Source organism: Hyperolius riggenbachi, chromosome 7, assembly GCF_040937935.1.
Source record: "Hyperolius riggenbachi isolate aHypRig1 chromosome 7, aHypRig1.pri, whole genome shotgun sequence".
NCBI classification, from domain to species: domain Eukaryota; kingdom Metazoa; phylum Chordata; class Amphibia; order Anura; family Hyperoliidae; genus Hyperolius; species Hyperolius riggenbachi.
The window spans coordinates 50,060,553-50,080,439 of NC_090652.1; the positions used below are offsets into that span (position 1 = coordinate 50,060,553).

Consider the following 19,887-nt stretch of genomic DNA (forward strand, 5'->3'; position numbering starts at 1 on the left):
AGACAGCTCCAACCCTAGAGGCATTTAAAACAATACTGAAAAGTCACCTGTTTAGTCTGGCTTTTATGATCATGTAGCTTTTACCCCTGTAACATATCACAAACCACAACTATGAATTTGTGTGAGATAAGCTTAGGCACGTTGGGTCTTACGGGAGAGAAGTGCTTTACACATGTTTTGCCGTTGTCGTTGTTAAAGTATCCTTTAATTCAAACCTCCCCCCCAAAAAACAGATACTTGCCTATGAAGAGGAAAGCCTCTGGATCCTCCAGACCACCGTGCTACACCCAAGCAAGCACGGCCGTAGCTGCTCAGTAGCATGGAGCCACTCCAGCAGAGACGTAGCTAGTTTTCAGCGCCCGGGGACAGTTTTTGCACCCCCCACCGGACAAAATGTGCATGGCCACACATCAAAATGTGGACGTGGTCATGGGTGAAGTCAAACGTACAAAGGTTGTTTAGATAGCTAGATGTGCCACCCTTCAAATAGCCAAATGTGCCCCCCTTTAGATAGCCAGGTGTGCCTCCCTATATAGATAGCCAAATGTGCCCCCCTTCCCCATTTAGATAGTGAGGTGTGCCCCTTCCCCCCATAAATAGCCAGATGTGCCCCCCATTAGATGGCCAGATGACATGCCCCACTTTTTCTGCTGCTGTTAACACTTTTGCACTCCTCTGCAGAGGCAGGGAGAGAAGCGGGGCACTTTGGGCAGCCAGCGAGCCGCCACTAATGCATGTGGAGGTGCAGTGGCCGTGCTGAGCCCCCTTAGTGCTGAGCCTGGGGATCAACAACATATCCCACAAGCTCTTGTCGTATATGATCCGGGGGTCCATGCGTGGGAACGGTGGTCTCCAGGAGGACAAGAGAAACTTCTGCAGGATCCAGGAGGTATCCCTCTTCAGAGGAAAGCTGCTAACTTTTTGCATAAAGTGCTCCTCAACACTCAAAGTGTTGCAGGTCGCATGAGAACCATCATTATTAATTGCTCACCTTGGTCCAATCTCTACAATAAGGTCGGAAGGTTCCGGGTGAAGAAAAGACTTGTCTGAGATGCTCTCCGGGTCAAATGGGCAGCTGAAGAGCCAGCGCAACATTTCCGTCTCCTCGCTGGAGGGGCCAGCTTTGCCTGAGAAGTCATGGGAAGGTGAACTACGTTAGCATCATATTCTTCTCACCAGACAGTATGGCTACAAATATGTGTTTGGTTATATCGTCAGCCAGGGGTGTAACAATGCACCCCCTGTACATTTAACCAAGACAAAAATGCAATATACTGTAGGTTACCTTTTTCCTAAGTTCTTGTAGAAGAAAGTGGAGGTCACTCACCTGTCCAGTTGACATTGTAGCACAGCTCCCTCTGTACAGTCTCCACATTATCCTTATTGGGCAGACGCAGGGAGTCGTCAGAGCCGGAGCAGTAGAAGTGCAGGACCACCATTTTCTGACGAGGGGACCTGCGGGGGAAGAAATTGCAACACACAGTAAATAAGCTTTCAAACTATAGACTCATTTATAAAAGCTGTAAAGAGTGCTGCTGGCTGCAATGCCAACAGGAAAATATGCAGTTTTTTTTTTAATATTTAGAAACAACAACTCCCTACATAGGATTTAAAATGTGCACTTAATGCTGGGCATTATTATGAATATCTATTGTAAAATGGACTAATCAAATCTTGCAGTGGAAGTGGTCCATTTTCAAACTGCATAGATTTGCAATAACATTTGCATAGTTCTGCATCAACTTGGAATTATTTGCATATCGCAAGTAGAAAGCCGGCACCGACTCAAAACGCATACAGACATCAGCTGCAGATGGAAGCAGTTTTGTACGGAAATGCCTTTAGGATGTCCATGGTGTACGGATGCGAAAACACAGAAACGCCTTTAGATGTCTGCAGCAGTCTAACGGTGCCCATATATCTGGACCTGATTGGAGAGAGATCTGTTGGCTGCCCATACACCACAGACCGTATCCAGATAAATTTGGGTATTGGCCTTGTGTCTGTCTCAGGTACATGTTATCCTGGCACCGGGCAAGCCAAATGATGGCTCTCCCTGCTGCCGCTAAACTCCCCGGTGGCGTTAAACACTATTCCCCCTCTGAGTTATAGCAACTCGGAGGGAGATGTAATTTGGGTTTTGGCAACTGCCAGTGCCTCGAATTACTGCTACGTGGGGCGCGCAGCATAGCATTGCTGCTATGATGGCGCCCAGCTTTGGCACTCAGTGCCGAAATGAGCTGCTGCGGGCCGACTGAGCCCCCCCAAAATGTTAATATGCCCCTGTGTATTGTGATCTCACCTGCTCCACCTGCGGTCTCTACCGATCTCATCTGCTGCTTCCCCCAAACATGGCGGCGGGTATAGCACGTGGTGTGTGTATGTGATGTCACATGCACATGCCTGGCAGCGCTCGGGGGAGCTGAGGAGTAGACCGGGAGGCACTGAAGCTAGAACAAGTGTAATTACAATGCACAGGCACCGGTGAGGGGACAGACGGAAATCGCCCAGGGGTCCATCAGGTTTGTTGCGATATCACACCATTACCACCATGCACTCGATCCACCACGTCGGAACGAGATTTTCCAGCATGCTTAATCGATACATTTTGTCCCGAAATTGGTCGAGTTGTCGATCAAGCATGCTTGTTGCCGCACTGATTTTCATCCAGTTCGATAGTTATCGAATCGGATGGTGGATCGGGTCACAACATTGCTACATGTGTGGCCAGCTTAAAGGATACCCCAACTGAAATGTGACATAATGAGATAGACATGTGTATGTACAGTGCCTAGCACACAGATAACTATGCTGTGTTCCTTTTTTTCTTTCTCTGCCTGAAAGAGTTAAATATCAGGTATGTAAGTGGCTGACTCATTCCTGACTCAGACAGGAAGTGACTACAGTGTGACCCTCACTGATAAGAAATTCCCATTTTTTTACCATTTTCTTGCTCTCAGAAGCCAATTTATGCTAGGAAAGTGTTTTATAGTTGGAATTTCTTTTCAGTGAGGGTCACACTGTAGTCACTTCCTGTCTGAGTCAGGGCTGAGTCAGCCACTTGCATACCTGATATTTAACTCTTTCAGGCAGAAAAATAAAAAAAGGAACACAGCATAGTTATCTGTGTGCTAGGCACTGTACATACACATGTTTATCTCATTATGGCACATTTCAGTTGGGGTATCCTTTAATGGTTAAAGTGGACCTGAACTCTTGAACATGACAGAAGGAAAACCTAGAGAAATGCACCCTGTATGTATTTAGAGTGTTTCGTCTGTCTAATCCCCCCTCATCTCTGACTAATCACAACTGTAATTTGATCTCTTAGCTGTGTCAACTGGCTGCCTCGGCAGATCAGCTAATTTGTAAACACAGGATGTTCACCCTATGTCTGCTTCCATGAAAGCAGGAAGTAGAAAAACTGAAGATTTATTGCAGGATTTGTATCAGCTGTAACAAAAATGTTTTTCCTTAAAGGTTATTATCCTGTTGCTTATCTTTTAGAGCAGAGAGGAAGTTCTGAGTTCAGGTCCGCTGTAAAGGACAACTGAAGTGAGGGAGATATGGAGGCTGCCATATTTATTTACTTTTAAGCAATACCAGTTGCCTGGCTATCCTGCTGATCCTCTGCCTCTAATACTTTTAGCTGTAGCCCCTGAACAAGCATACAGCAGATCAGGTGTTTTTGACATTATTGTCAGATCTGACAAGATTAGCTGCATGCTTGTTTCTGGTGTTATTCTGACACTACTGCAACCAAATAGACCAGCAGGGCTGCCAGGCAACTGGTATTGTTTAAAAGGAGATAAATATGGCAGCCACCATATCACTCTCACTTCATTTCCCCTTTAAGGTCTCTTTTACACATATAGGGCTGGTGCAAACCGAGCGGGTTTTTCGGCGTTTTTGCAGCCGCTTGCGGCTGCGGATACGCTTGGTCAATGTATCTGAATGGGCTGGTGCACACCAGAGCGGGAGACGTTTTGCAGAAACGCATACTCCCGGGGTGAGGCATTTTTTGGATTGCGGAGGCGTTTCTGCCTCAATGTTAAGTATAGGAAAAACGTAAACTGCTCTGAAAAACGCCAGAACAGAGCGGTTTTCCAGAAGCTGTTCAGTAACCCCTTTACTGTAACAATATATGAAATCTACTACACCAAAAACGCTTCACAAAACCGCAAAATGCTAGCTGAAACGCTACAGAAAAATAAGAAAAAGCGTTTCAAAATCTGCTAGCATTTTGTGGATCTGCTAGCGGGTTTTGGTGTGCACCAGGCTACAGTCAATACCTATCTATAGTGACATACACAGGAGGTTGAAGGCAGTGAATCCACCACCTGTCAGCTGCTCCTACACACCAGCCAGTGGCTTGCAAGCACTCAGCACAGGCAGTGGAGGTGCGCCCGTTGCAGCAGCAGTCAAAACTATGACACAGTTTTCTTAACCACATGACGCGACAAACACTGACACGCGTGGGTTTACTAACACTGTCATGCCGGCAGATAGGAGGCTGCACTGCCTGGCAAGCCTAGAGTATACATCACATTTGAAAGCTTCCTTATTAAGAATAAGGGTCATCCTTTCAAAAACAGCCACCCATTGTGATCACAAGACCATCATATGCTGCGGGGATATTCCATAACTCAATCTACTGTGCCCAGGAGCCGGACAGAGCAAGTACAGCACCAGGCATTGACATGTTCCTTGCCCCATGCAGCAAAGTATCCACACCTGTGTAAAGGCTGGGACCCACTAGGGCGAATTTGGCAGCATTTTTGAATTGCCAAAAATCACAGGCGATTAAAAAAAATGCTTTGCCGATATATTTAAATGTATGGTAACCCACTAGTACGGATTGTGATTAGGGTTAATCACAATTGCAGGACATGCAGCATTTTGAGCACGTTTGCGCTCAATGCGGCGCATTTGCTTTGAAAAGCAATTTTGCAGCGATTTAGGGGCCAAACATTTAGAATTTTAAATAAAGTAATTTATACTTACAGAGTGACCTGATATCTGGCTTGCGTCTGTAGCCCCGCCCCCTAGCAATAGAGGTCACAGGCGCTTCTCTGATTGGTCCTATAGAAGCAGCTATAACCTCTTCCATTAGAGGGCGGGGCTATGGACGGAAGCTGAACATCGGGACACCTGGTGAAAATAACATTTATAAAAAAAAAAAAAATGCTAATCAGAAGCGCTTCCAAATAGGATCGTAACGGGATCTCAATCGGACTAGGAATCGCTGCACACAGAGCTTGTGCGATTTAAAAAGAGCTGCAGCGATTCCTAGGGCGTTCCACCCCTAAAAGCTGCTTGCATGTAAATTATCTTCAAAATATCTGCTAAAGAGTCCATACACTGGCCACCAAAGCCCAATACAAACGTTGAATTATGATTGGCCAATCACTGACCAATATTACCACCTTCATGAGTATGATGTATCTCATACTACACGGAGGTGGTAAACTTGGTCAGTGATTGGCCAATCATAATTGAAAGTGTGTACCAGGCTTAGCTGCAGAACAGACCCTCCAGAGCTGCAGGGTGTGATTAGGTTTTTCCTGTTCTGTCCTATGGAGAGGGAAGGAGGAGGATAAGCATGAGTCTTCCTGCTGCAGGCATATTGGGGGAATTTAAATGGATGAGCATTTTCCAGATCTGTGAATTGCTGATCACACAGGCAGGTAACACAATGGGCTTGATTCACTAAACCGTGCTATTGCAAACAGCACACGTTATCAAAGATATCACACCTTATCAAAATTAACTTGCCTTATCAGAGTAGCATAGCAAGCGCTACAAACTTATGCCTGCTATTTGGCAATTGCACTCGTCCTGCCCTGAGCCCCTGCGGGTTTGCAGCACTCGCTGTGCTACTCTGATAAGAGGTGTTAACTTTGATAAGGTGTGCTATCTTTTATAAGGTGTGCTATCTTTCATAAGGTGTGCTATAAGCCATAGCACGGTTTAGTGAATCAAGCCCCAATCAGTTTGTTTCAGTTTGCGACATATTTTTATTGTAAAACATCCTCTGCTTCTGTCCCCCCCCCCCCCCCCTTTAAGGCTTGTACGCATGTGCAACTTTCCCCCCCAACTGTCATACAAACTTAATCTGTTGGACAATAGTTGGGGATGTAAACTTGTGACAAACGACTAGACAAGCGACTGATAACAGGCTATTTGCCCGATCCAACAGGCGGTTTAGCTTACACAGCTGTTGGGCTGATATCATGCAGTTGGACATGTGTTTACAAGTGGTTTGAACGACTTGTACTTGTTTTGAATGCAGCCATATTGTGCAGTCTGTCGTTCGATTGCGCGCGCAGTATGCAAATGAGTTGGTCCTTCAGTTGGTTATTGCGTGGAAAATACAAGTCGCGCAATCGCTTGGTTGTATGGTGAGTCATGTCATGTGGTTGGTCGTGCACTTTTGTTGGACGTTTGTATGAGCCTTCAGAGGCCGCACATAACAAAACCTTCCCCAGACCACTTCTTATTGTTGTATCCTTGTCCCTTCTATAATCTGCTGCTCTCAGCTGTTCAAGGTTGCAGCGTCACAGAGAAAACATGACAAATCCTCTATCTACTCTTCTGGAACAGACCTGCTGGATAAATCCCCCTGTGGTTGAGTTATGGAGAGCACACACTGCAGGTGCTCATGGTCAGTTGCATCACATTTACGGTTCAAAGTACCCTTAATAGGTACGCATGCTAGATGGCATTTGGTCGAGGTGGTCATTATGGACTGTCTCAGCTGAGAATCTAGCCTGTGTAAAGGACTCTGCTGACAGTGCCTAAAGATCCGGTACACCTGACAGACCCAGAATGCATTGTTCTCAGCTCACTCACCCACTCTCTCTTCCATAACAACAGAACGCATTGCTAGCCCGGTTGATTGAATCCTGATCCCTGCAGCCAACAGACTTCATGTGTGTGTACTTATATCGGAAACCATTGTTCACAATGGCTCCAGCTGACTAGGAGTAGGGAATCTGGGCGCCACCCAGCGTACAATCTGGGTGCCAGAGCTCTGCTATAATATAGCTCAACTCTGGTGCTCCAAGAAAATAGCCTACATCCCATGCACTTTACTATCCCCTCTTCCTCCTTAACCCTAAGGCCCTGTTTACACTTAATCAGCTGGTGTGCGTTAGTATGCGTTGGTACGCGGTTTTTCCATAGCAGTGCATTGTGAAAAAGATTTCAGTCAAAACGCGTTAAGTGTGAACTGTGCCATAGGAAAACATGGGCATTACTTTGAAAATCAGTTTGGTACTTATCCGTTAGCCGGGCGCATCCGGCAGGTGGCGACAAAACTCCACCAGAGTTACAGCTTTCCCTACTATCCATGTCGGCCTGGAGGGGGAATAATAATTAGCGCCACCTGCAGGATGCGCCCGGCTAACGGATAAGTACCATCAGTTTTCTTTCAGTTATAACTGAGAGCAACTGATTAAGTGTAAAAGGGCCCTAACCCTCCTGCCTATACGTTTGTCACTGAATGTAGGAAGAATCGATGAGTAGGTTATTTCGTCGGCGCACCGGCCAATATCCTTTGAGCAGCAGGGGTGCCGGGAATTTGGCTACATGATTCCAAATACCCGAATCCCTGACATCGGCGTATGGAGTGAAAAAGCAGCACAAGGACTTTGGTTCAAACTCTGGATAGTGGCAGGGATAAGCAATAGTGCACCCGGGGTTCAGCTATTGTGTAACCAAACCTCACATCCGTCCGTCACTGTTCATGTAAGGTAGGTGTGTGTGTGGTATTAGTGTTAGGAGTAGGTTGGGGGGGGGGGGGGGTTGTGTGAAAGGAAGGGTAGGTGAATGTGATAGTAGAATATCGGTGAAGGTACCCATACATCAGGAGTCACACACACACACACACACTTGCTGCTACCCAGTAACGGGGGTGACAGGGAGGATGCAAGGAGTAGCGCCAGTGGGACAGGTAATAATTTCCAGAGCACATTTTAGGGCCGGTTCACACGAGTGTGAACGTTGCTTGAAGGCTGCCCATTTAAATGAATGGACAGCACTGGTAGTGTTTGCCCTTGTACGCGTAAACGCTGCATTTCAATCCAGGTTATCCCCGTTGTCTGCCTGGCTCTAGACGCCACATCGGCAAATCCCTGCAGAGGTCAAAACTGCAGATGGGAAGCACTGTGGAAGGTAGCCAAACGCTATTCTGCAGGCTTTTTCTAACATAAAAGGTCAATTAATCTGGGACACTTCTGCAGATCACCTGAACCTGGACTCAGAACTTCCTCTCTGCTCTAAAACATAAGCAACAGCAAAAAAAAATAGTAATAGCATTCCTTTGTTACAGCTGATGCAGATCCTGCAATATATCTGCAGTGTGTCTAATTCCTGCTTTCATGGAAGCAGACATAGGGTTAACATCCTGTGTTTACAAATGAACTGCTCTGCCGAAGCAGCCAGCTGACACAGCTGAGAAATCAAATTACAGCTTGTGGTTAGACAGGCTAACTCTCTGAATACAGGGACATAAACTACAAGAAAGGACAAAGCAGGAGAGGTAAAATGGCCAGAAGAGCTTACAATCTAAAGCTCCACTCTGCAATGGTCATTCCTACCACATACACACACATAATACAAGAGATCTAAGCAAGTCTCATTCATCACAGTTTCAGGAATGTCACCTACAACAAATGGAGAGCTCTTGATACTTTCCTGGGACATGTATGGTGAGAGCTCAGGCTGCAGGCACAGTGTGTGGCTGGACAATGCTCTGCTGCAGAATGTCTGCCATCAGCTACAAATACACAGCTACTTCCTGAATCACCAATGCACAGCTACACACACAGAGCAGCCAGCTAGCCCAGCACTGTACAGATTATATATCTATAGCACATACTACATTCTGCACAGCTCATACTATGCATGCATCACTCACCTACACCATGTGCTTCCAGAGCAGAGGCTTCTGGAGGAGTGGAGGAGGAGTCTGGGGAGGGGAGGGGTTACAGCACAGGAGGAGTCTCTGATCACAGAGAGGAGGAGGGGGAGTCTCAGTCACACACCGACTTATGAATGAGACTTGTCCCATGAGTGTCACTCTGTATCAATTTGCTACTCTGGACCCTCGTGACGCACCCCTGGATGTCCTCACATGACCCTGATCACATGACAAGACCCTAATAAACATCCACAGCACAATATTTGTATGCAATTATAAAAATGTATCCAAGATGTATATTTTTTTATTCTGTATTATATATTGATATTTATACAGTACAATATTTGTCTTCATTTATTTTCACATTTTTATATCTAGGTATTTTTTTCACATTGTACATTTATATATTGTATACAGAATGTACTTTTATTCAGTGTTAAATATTTCTGTATTTATTTTATTCAAAACTATGTATTGATATTCGACGTATTTATTTTTTTCAGTTCAGGCTGGGTTCACATAGGCCATAGTGTGAAAGGCTGCGTTTTATGTCATGTTTAATGTCAATGTGTGCACTTTTACTGCGTTTTGCGTGCGCTTTAATGTGTTTACAGTTCGCATATACAAACCACATATGCATTTTGTATGCATTTTCCATGCTTTTTTATTTTTTTAATTTATGGAAATCACTTGGAAGACAGCAGTAAGCGAAAATACAATAAAAAAATTATTTATTAGAAAAAAACGCAAATAAAAACGTATAGAAAACGCATGAAAAATGACAATTGACTTTCATTCTGTGCGGTTTTGCAGCGTTCCTGATTAATATGCAACAAAACCAGCGTTTTTGAAAATGCAGCTTTAAAAATGCATAGAAACCGCTTATGCGTTTTTATATGTGTTTTTTTCCTGCAGCCCATAGACTTTTATTAGGAGAAAAAATGCAGAGTTTTCCACAACGCTAGCGTTTCTGCTATGTGTGCACCAGCCTCAAGGTGGCCATACATCAGGTGACTTAGCGGCTGATTGACCTTCCAAATTGATAATCATTATCGATTCTGATGCAAATCAAAGCCACCAAAAGCATGCCTGATCCAGAATGCAAACAATTTTTTGCCTGAATTTGGTTGCATGCAGGGGCGTAACTAGAAATCACTGGGCCCCCCTGCGAATATTTGGATGGGCCCCCCCCCCCATAGGTGCCAAATAATCGTAATGGGGCAGCGTTTCACTGTAAATTAATTGTAAAGTGGGCAGCATTTTACCAGACAATCGTAATGTGGGCCAGAAAATCGTAATGTAGGCCTTTAGAAAATCATAATGTGGGCAGAGTTCACCAGAAAATCGTAATGTGGGCACCAGTCACCAGAAAATTGTAACGTGGACAGCATTCACCAGACAATCGTAATGTGGGCAGAGTTCACCAGAAAATCATAATGTGGGCAGAGTTCACCAGAAATTCATAATGTGGGCAGAGTTCACCAGAAAATCGTAACGTGAGCAGCAGTCACCAGAAAATTGTAACGTGGACAGCATTCACCAGACAATCGTAATGTGGGCAGCGTTCACCAGAATATCGTAATGTGGGACAGAAAATCGTAATGTGGGCAGAGTTCACCAGAAAATCGCAATGTGGGCAGCAGTCACCAGAAAATCGCCATGTGGGCAGCAGTCACCAGAAAATCGCAATGTGGGCATCAGTCACCAGAAAATCCTAATGTGGGCAGCAGTCACCAGAATATCGTAATGTGGGCAGCAGTCACCAGAAAATCCTAATGTGGGCAGCAGTCAGTCACCAGAATATCATAATGTGGGCAGCACACACCAGAAAATCCTAATGTGGGCAGCAGTCACCAGAAAATCCTTATGTGGGCAGCAGTCACCAGAAAATCGCAATGTGGGCAGCAGTCACCAGAAAATCGCAATGTGGGCAGCAGTCACCAGAAAATCGCAATGTGGGCAACAGTCACCAGAAAATCGCAATGTGGGCAGCAGTCACCAGAAAATCCTAATGTGGGCAGCATACACCAGAAAATCGTAATGTGGGCAGCAGACACCAGAAAATCGCAATGTGGGCAGCAGACACCTGAAAATCGTAATGTGGGCAGCAGACACCTGAAAATCGCAATGTGGGCAGCAGACACCTGAAAATCGTAATGTGGGCAGCAGACACCTGAAAATCGTAATGTGGGCAGCAGACACCTGAAAATCGCAATGTGGGCAGCAGTGACCAGAAAATCGCAATGTGGGTAGCAGTGACCAGAAAATCGTAATGTGGGCAGCAGACACCTGAAAATCGTAATGTGGGCAGCAGTCACCAGAAAATCCTTATGTGGGCAGCAGTCACCAGAAAATCGTAATGTGGGCAGCAGACACCAGAAAATCGTAATGTGGGCAGCAGGCACCTGAAAATCGCAATGTGGGCAGCAGACACCTGAAAATCGTAATGTGGGCAGCAGTGACCAGAAAATCGCAATGTGGGCAGCAGTGACCAGAAAATCGTAATGTGGGCAGCAGACACCTGAAAATCGCAATGTGGGCAGCAGTGACCAGAAAATCGCAATGTGGGCAGCAGTGACCAGAAAATCGTAATGTGGGCAGCAGACACCTGAAAATCGTAATGTGGGCAGCAGGCACCTGAAAATCGTAATGTGGGCAGCAGACACCTGAAAATCGTAATGTGGGCAGCAGACACCTGAAAATCGTAATGTGGGCAGCAGACACCTGAAAATCGTAATGTGGGCAGCAGGCACCTGAAAATCGTAATGTGGGCAGCAGACACCTGAAAATCCCCCTGCAGAATTTCAATGTGTGTGGGCAGCTAGCAGCAGCGGGATACATACCTTCTTCCTTGCGTTCCATCGCCGCCTTCTCGCTCTAGCGGCTGACGTCACTTCCGCTTCCGGAAGTGACGTCAGCCGCTAGAGCGAGAAGGCGGCGATGGAACGCAAGGAAGAAGGTATGTATCCCGCCGCCGCTGCCCGCTGCCCACACACATTCACTAGCTGGAGGGGAGCGCAGAGGGGAGAGCCCCGAGGTGAGCGAGATAGGGGAACTTCCCCTCTCCCCGCCGACTGTGGGCAAGGCTTTCCCCTCATGCTGCCACCCCTCCAGCCCCCAAAAAACGGCCCCGAGCAGGCCCCAGGGGGGGGGGGGGGGGGGGCGGGCCCCCCCCGCGGGCGCAGGCGCTGCAGGGCCTATTGCTACGCCCCTGGTTGCATGTATCAATCAGAGATGCTGCAAGAAGTCAGGCAGACGTGCTGGATTGGGTGCACGGAGGTAACAGCACGATAATGGAATGATGAACACCCCAGCCGCGGCTCCCCCTACTGTACATGTACTGCCGTGCACCTTCATTCTTACATCTAAGCCGCTGTGTCCGGACTCCTCTTCCAGGTTCGCACTCGTGGTTGAAATATGCACCAGCAGCAACCACGTGGGGCGCAAACTCGGAAGAGGAGTCTGGACACAGCGGTGGAGAGGTAACGTATTAATGCCGGGGCACGGGGTACATGTAAACTAGGGGGGACAGTGCCAGCGAGGCGGCATCATGCGGAAAACTCTCGAGAATCCGTCTCCTGCTGTATAGGAAGGCAACAGATCTTTCTCCAAACACATTCGATCACAGAGTGATCTGTCACTTGGTCGATCTGCCCATACATCATCTGATGTATGGGCACCTTTAGGCCTTGTTCACATCTAAAATCGAAGTCGCTGACGCCAGCGTTTTACGATATTTAGCGCAATTTTATTTTAGCTCCTCCTAGCGTTCAACTGCGCGCTGCGTTTTTAGGCAGGCGTTTTGTAAGCACTTTTTTGGTGGTGATTTGTGTTTTTTAGCTAGTTTTTGACCAGATTTAAAGAGCCTCGTACCTAAGCACTTCACATGTAAATAGTCACGGAACAAACAGTGCGAATGCAATCACCGCAGAAAGCGATTTTGGGCTTTTCCTATACCTTCCATTATAGCAAAATTGCCCCAAAATTGGTGCAGGGAGCGCTTTTGTCAGCGGAAAGCTGACGAAACGCACAGATATGAATAGTCCCATAAGGAAACATTGCACAAGTGCTTTAAATCGCCAGCGCTGAAAAAATAGCAAAAACGCTCTAGATGTGAACAAGCCCTAAAGCCCCATCTACACCATACAATTTTTTGTGTAATTCAGTTTGATTCGATTCAATCCAACATGTCCGATCGGGATTCGATTCGATTCAATCTGCCATTGTTCCGCAATGGCAAATTGAATCAAATCCCGATCGGACATGTCGGATTGAATCAAATCGTCGAATCGATGAATCAAATCAAATCAAATCACACAAAAAATTGTATGGTGTAGATGGGATTTTATAGATTTCCACCCAGTGTTCCAAAACAATGGATTCCTTTCTGAAAAAAAGTTGATTCATCAATTTCCAGTAGATTCCAGCAAGGAATCTATTAAAAATTGATCAAACTGCAGAGTTGCAGCGTTTGATGCATTGCAAAGCTATAGGCCCCGCCCCCAATTGTTTGGCAGTACTATAGCGATATTTACATTTGGGATCCAGCACAGGTGCAGTACCTGCTTCCCCCTCGGACGCCAGTGGAAATAGCAGGGCCCAATCGGGACTGCTCTGTGAGACGCCTGCACAGTATAGCGGAGACAATCGGGCTCAGCTATTTCCACCAGAGCCCGAGGGGGAAGCAGCTACTGCACCTGCGCTGGATCCCAAAGGTAAATATTGGTCACAGCGCTGGATCCTTGTTGCACAGCACTGCTCAGGGGCACTTAAAAAAAAATCTCTTTGAAGCCTAGTTCACATTGTGTTTCGTTCATGTGGCCGTCCGCGTTTGACGCAATTTCTCTTTCCATTTCCCGGCGATTACCTTCATGCTGTTTTTTTTTTTTTTTCGTGAACCGCATTTCTAAGCAGTTTTGCCAAACGATTGCATTTTTTTACTTCCTGACGTAAATGGCCCATGCACCGTCTTTCTGAGCGGATCGAAAACAAACCGCTCAGATGTGAACTCTCTCATAGAGATTCATGGTGGAAGCGCTTTCAGTGCGATTTTGAAAAATCGGCAGCACTTAAAAAATGAGAAAACTGCCTCTAGAGTCCTGAGGGCTGGTGCACATCAAGAGCGCTTCTGAGCGCTTTTTAAAACATTTGCGCTTTGAAAAGCACTTGGCTAATGTATCTGAATGGGATGGAGCACACCAGAGCAATGTGATTTTCTCCCAGACACAAACACAGATCCTGCAGCATTTTTGCTGATTTCTGAGGCGATTCAGCCTCAATGTTAAGTATAGGAAAGTGGAAAATTGCTCTGAAAAGCGCTAGATCAGAGCGATTCAAGCGTTTTTGTTACAGAAGCTGTTCAGTTCCAGCTCTAATGTAACAAAAAATAATAAACACTACACAAAAATGCTCCAAAAATCGCTAGGCATGCTTAGAAAATCGCTAGGCACATGCCTAGAATAGACACTTCAAAAAGGGCTTGGGGCACTTTTCCACTAGCAATCGCTAGCATTTGCGCTAAATGCTAGCCATTGCGATTCAGCAAAGTCCTAATTTTTCTCGGCGATTGCACTGCATAGCATTGCAAAATCGCAGTAAAAATCACTCCGGGGCACGATCGCGTTTTAGTAAAAAATGAATCACGGTAGTGGAAATTACCTACCGCAAATTCCTATGTTGTGTAGCAAACCCTAGCGATTTGAAAATCACTAGCGATTTGCGCTTTTGCGATTCAGCATCGCAATCGCCTCTAGTGGAAAAGGGCCCTAAGCGTTTGTGATTACGCTAGTGCTTTTTGCTGTGCACTGGCCCTTACTGCAGCTGTAGTCTAGACTCTAGAGCAGGCATGAGCAAACTTGGCCCTACAAGTCCCACAATGCATTTGCCTTTATGAGGCATTACTGTGGCTGTCAGACTCCTGCAATGCATTGTGGGACTTGTAGTTCCTTAACAGCTGGAGGGCCAAGTTTGCACATGTCTGCTCTCGAGTGTAGCTGTAGAGTTCAGTGAAAACATTTGGAATGACAAGTGTTTCTGACATTATTGTCAGATCGGACAAGATTAGCTGTATGCTTGTTTCTGGTGTTATTCGGACACTATTGTAGCCAAATATATTAGCAGGGCTGCCAGGCAACTAGTATTGTTTAAAAGGAAATAAATATTCCAGCCTCCATATCCCTCTTACTTCAGTTGCCCTTTAAGGGCCCTTTTCCACTAGAGCGATTGTGATTGCTGAATCGCAAAATCGCAAATCGCTAGTGATTTTTAAATTGCTAGAGTTGTTACTTTATCATATAAATCACGAGAAGTATTTTCCACTACAGTGATTCGATTTGGAAATCGCTAATCGCAAATCGCAATCGCTTGCTGGAGCGATTTTTACAATGATAATGCAATGCAAATGAAAATCACAAATCGCAATCGCATAACAGAATTAATGAAAAATCGCAATCGCAATCGCTGGCGTTTGTGATTTGTGATTGCGATTGCTAGTGGAAAAGGGCCCTAAGGGCCCTTTTCCACTAGCAATCGCTAGCGTTCACGCTGAACGCTAGCGATTGCTGAATCGCAATTAGCGGCGATTCCCCGACGTTCGCGGCCGCGATTTTGCTATGCTATGCACTACATAGCAAAATCGCGGCAAAAGTCGCTCCGCGGCGCGATCGCGATCAAGTAAAAAACGAATCGCGGTAGTGGAAATGACCTACCGCGATTCCTATGTTAAAAAGCAAACCGTAGCGATTGTAAAATCGCTAGCGGTTTGCGTTTTTGCGATTCAGCCAGCGCAAACGCGCTGGTGGAAAAGGGCCCTAAGAGAGTTACTTGGGCACCAGAGCTATGGCTGTGAGAAGCAGAGATGCTCTGCAAGATGGTGGTTTTTTGCCTGCTTGCACGCTGTATGCAGCATTGAATTAGGCCTATCAAATGCAGAGGTGTGAGCAGATTCAATCAACTTAGACTGAGCGCGCGTTTTCACTTGAGCAGAAACCGCCGCGAATCCGTAGAGTTTCCCCGCAGACGAATAGTGCAGGGAAACTCTGCCATAGGGTGGAATGGTAACGTTGGCCAAATCGCTACCGCTAGCGATTCGGCTGGCTTTTCCATCCGAATCGGCGCGGGAGGCTGCAGATCCCATAGCCGTGCATGGCACAGCTGATGGGATTCGCCTGCTTTCCCCGCAGACCCGGAAGAGCCGCCGCGCGTCTCGCAGACGCGCACCGCTCTAGTGGAATCGCACCCTCAATCTGGGAGTGCACATAGGCCGTTATATTTAAAGGATATTTGAACCAAAAAAAACAAAAAACAAAAACAAAACCAAACGATATACTTACTTCAGATGAGGGAAGTCTGCTGAGGTGCTCAGTATGTCCCACGCCTGCAGAGCCACTTATGCAATTTTTTTTTTTCTTCACACATCAGCAGCTTTGTGCTATTGTGCAGGCGCAATCCCTACTGGTGTCTGCGCAGAACAGCCACACTGGTTGATCGAGGGGTGTGCGGCTGTGAGGAAGAAGAGGGTGACAACTGGCAGTGAAGGAGTCTCAGGGAGGATCGGAAAAGAATGAAGCATCTAGAGGTTTCCCTCTACCAACATAATTATTTTTTTTTGGTTTAGGACAAACAGAAGGATGCTCTATGCAAAGACGATTTCTCACTGTTTAAAGTGGATCTGGACTCTTGCACAGGACACAAGGAAAACAGAGAGAAATGCACCGTGTGTTTTTAGAGAGAAGAGCCTGTCCTGCAGGGTTTGTATCAGCTGTAACGTTTTTCTTAACCTTCCTGGCGGTTTAATTTTTCTGCCAAACAGGCAGAAATCCTTTTTTTTGTGTTTCATGTAAAGCTACCAGAGTGGTAGCTACATGAAACACCACTAGAGGGTGCATGTGTCCCTCTAGTGCGATCGTCGCCGGCATCAATAGCAAACAGGGGAACGCGTATATAACGCGCTCTCGTTTGGCTTCTCCTGTCGCCACGGCGACGATCGGAATGACATCATGGACGTCAGCCGACATCCTGACGTCAGACGCCTCCGATCCAGCCCATAGCGCTGCCTGGAACTCATTGGTCTGGGCAGCGCAGGGCTCTGGCGGGGCCCTCTTCCGCCGCTGCGTGCGGGCGATCGCCGCTGCGATCAAGCTGTACGCGCGTCTAGCAAAGTGCTAGCTGCGTGTACGGCACTTTAAATGGGCCAAATCGCCCCACCGAGGGCTGAGATATCTTCCTGCGCGGCATAGCTCAGCTCGGGCTTACCGCCAGGAAGGTTAAAGGCTAGGTGCACACATAATTCTAATTCTCCCTTATCTGTAAATAACCACAAGTGCAGTTTGATCTCTTCAGCTGTGTCAGCTCAGAAATTTCAGCAGTCTCCAGCAGCGCAGCTAATTTGTAATCACAGGATGTTAACCTTATGTCTGCTTCCATGAAAGCAGGAAGTAGACACACTGCAGGATTTGTATCAGCTGTAAAAAAGTTTTTTTTTCTGTGAAGGTTATTATGCTGTTACTTATCTTTTAAAACAGAGAGGATGTTCTGAGTTCAGATCCGCTTTAATACATTGCTATGGCTGTATCTGTGGAATATTGTGAGCTGGCGTCTTCATTCAGCTTCTGCCAGTATGAGACCAGCATGGCTCAACACCAATAAACCTGACCAAAGAATAGAATGCTCAATGAGATGGCACTAATTCCGACCTGGTTGCAACTTTAACGTGTCTTCGGATTGGGCCAATCAAAATCTGCAGGAAGTACCTAGGATCGGCCAAATTGCAAGCTTCATAGAATGTGCTATAAATTTATATGAGGCAGAATTATTTGTATCTGAAGCTGGGTACACACATCAGATAAAAGTCTTCCACAGACCAATTTCACCACCTTCCATGTAGTATAAGAGCCATACCTTCACAGTCTATTCTATGGAGCTGAACTCCCCATCAGACAGAAATCTTTGCAAGACATTCAAAAGATCTGTTCCTGCAAAATTGCATTCATAGTCTATGAGATCTGCAGATCATCATACACACCTTGTTTAACTGACATTCATCTGCATATTTGACAATCATCTGCAGATCCTGTTAAACAAGGTGTGTATGAGGATCTTCAGACATCATAGACTATGTATGCATTTTGCAGGAACAGATGATCATCATCATCCTCCTCCTCCCACCTAGTCTGCTTCCCTAGTAAAATGATTCAAATGATTCGGTTCAAAGATCCGGATCTTTTCAATGATCCGATTCAAATGATCCGAATCCTTAAAAAGATCCGGACTTCCTATCACTAACCCGGAGCGGCTCAATCTGACGTCCAACTTCAACACCACCATGCGTTGCGTTAGGGGCACGTTATGCGACCATAACTTCCCCTAAAACGCAACGTCTTGGTGGGAAAGTAGCCTTACTCAATTCAACAAGGCAGGGAACAGCACTGGCTATTGAAGTCAATAGCCACGCTCAGAAACACACGTTGTTACCATTCATTCACGTGTTGTTGCACGTTTTTAAAATTGCTCCGTTTTCTGCACAACACATGTTGGAAATTACACTGTATTGTGGAAAACGCAATCAGAAAAGAGAATGCACGTCGGCAGAGACCTGGGAAGCATAGGAAAAATGCCCCTGCAAGTGTGTTCCCTGCCTGAGGCCTGGAACCCACTGGAGTGTTTAAGGAGCGCTTTAAATCGCTAGCGATTTCCCTAAAGGCTCTGCCAATTTAAATCAATGTAACAAATTCCATAGTAGTGATTGCAATTAGCAAAATCGCAGGACAGGCAGCATTTTGGGAGCGTTTGATCTTCAATGTAAAGTAATGAAGCGCTGGCAAATCACTCATGAAGCGCTACACATGGCGATTTAAATTACTGCAAACTGTAAAAAAAAATTATAATAATTTGAAAGCACCAACCAGAATTAAAATCGCAAATCGCTATCAGAATCGCTGCCAAAAAGCTTACACTTTTTAAAATCGCTCCCAAAAAAATCGCTGGAAAACGCTCATGAAATTGCTTACAAAATGCTACTTTAAAAACGCCAGCGATTTGTATTGGGTTCCAGGCCTAAAACCTGTTTGGTAAAAATGTTATTGTGAAGTGAATTACTTCCTGTGGTTAAAACAACAACAGAAACAAATACCATTTCTAAGTATTAAAAGTTTTGACACGTGGCAATAGTTTGTGAATGTTCATGCAGTTTGTGGACGATTTACCAAAGTCGTTTACCTCATGCCCTAAGTCATTCAGAATTAGGCTGGAATAACGCTCATTTGAATTGCAAGAAAAAAAAAAATTGCACACCATATTTTCCTAAATAATCCTATAACTGTACAAATGGCTATTTGTTAGTTGCCAACAGTTTTGGCTGGAAGTAAAATGCAGAACATTGTTTTACTGCAAGTTCTATGCTGTGTGAACTGGAATTAATGTGTACCTGAGGCGGAATCTACACATAACAAAAAATGGGACACAGAGACATGTCCAGGATATGCCTGTGTCCCCTCCGTGCCACTCTTAGCCCCCCCTGCGCCCCGCTAGCAACACCCAAATCTACCGACAAGCAGCTTGCCTGTAGATTAATGGGTAAGGGAAGTCCTTAGCAGGAGGAGAGGCACTCCTGCGTAACATCCCTTCCCCGCCTCTTAAGCTATCTTACTGGCTCTCCTCCACCTCTCCCCGCCCCCTTTCTCTCCTCTCAGTGCTGTGTGCTCTGTGAAAAGAGCACAGAACTGATCTGCAGCGTTGTGACTCCAGAGTCGTGGGCATTTTCTTTTTCTTTTTTTGATGCTGTCTCAGGTTCTCTCTAATGAGACATTTACCTCAAAAGTCAGTAGTTTACCTTACTACCGTAGAAATCGTAACCACCTTTGTGAATTGTTCAGTAAAATCATTTTTTTTTTTTTTGCTTTACATTATGTGGTCACACTTTGAAATGAGCTTTAGGTCTACCAAAGATGATATGAAATAAAAAAAAA

The 19,887-nt window shown here is 45.8% G+C and overlaps 1 protein-coding gene across 2 annotated transcripts in view; it reads right to left on the minus strand.

The window, feature by feature from the left end:
* Window positions 1–8,967, minus strand: part of PFAS (phosphoribosylformylglycinamidine synthase) — a 41,580-nt gene extending 32,613 nt beyond the window's left edge. The window contains exons 1-3 of one of the 2 annotated variants that reach the window (XM_068244024.1): window positions 8,921–8,967; window positions 1,328–1,455; window positions 992–1,127 (exon numbers count right to left, since the gene is read on the minus strand). In XM_068244024.1, coding sequence (XP_068100125.1) covers window positions 992–1,127; window positions 1,328–1,439 — 248 coding nt within the window. In that variant the 5' untranslated portion in view covers window positions 1,440–1,455; window positions 8,921–8,967. Of the gene's footprint in view, window positions 1–991; window positions 1,128–1,327; window positions 1,456–7,259; window positions 7,293–8,920 lie in introns of those variants that run through there. The other variant, XM_068244025.1, reaches the window with a different exon arrangement.
* Between the last annotated feature and the right edge of the window lie 10,920 nt (window positions 8,968–19,887).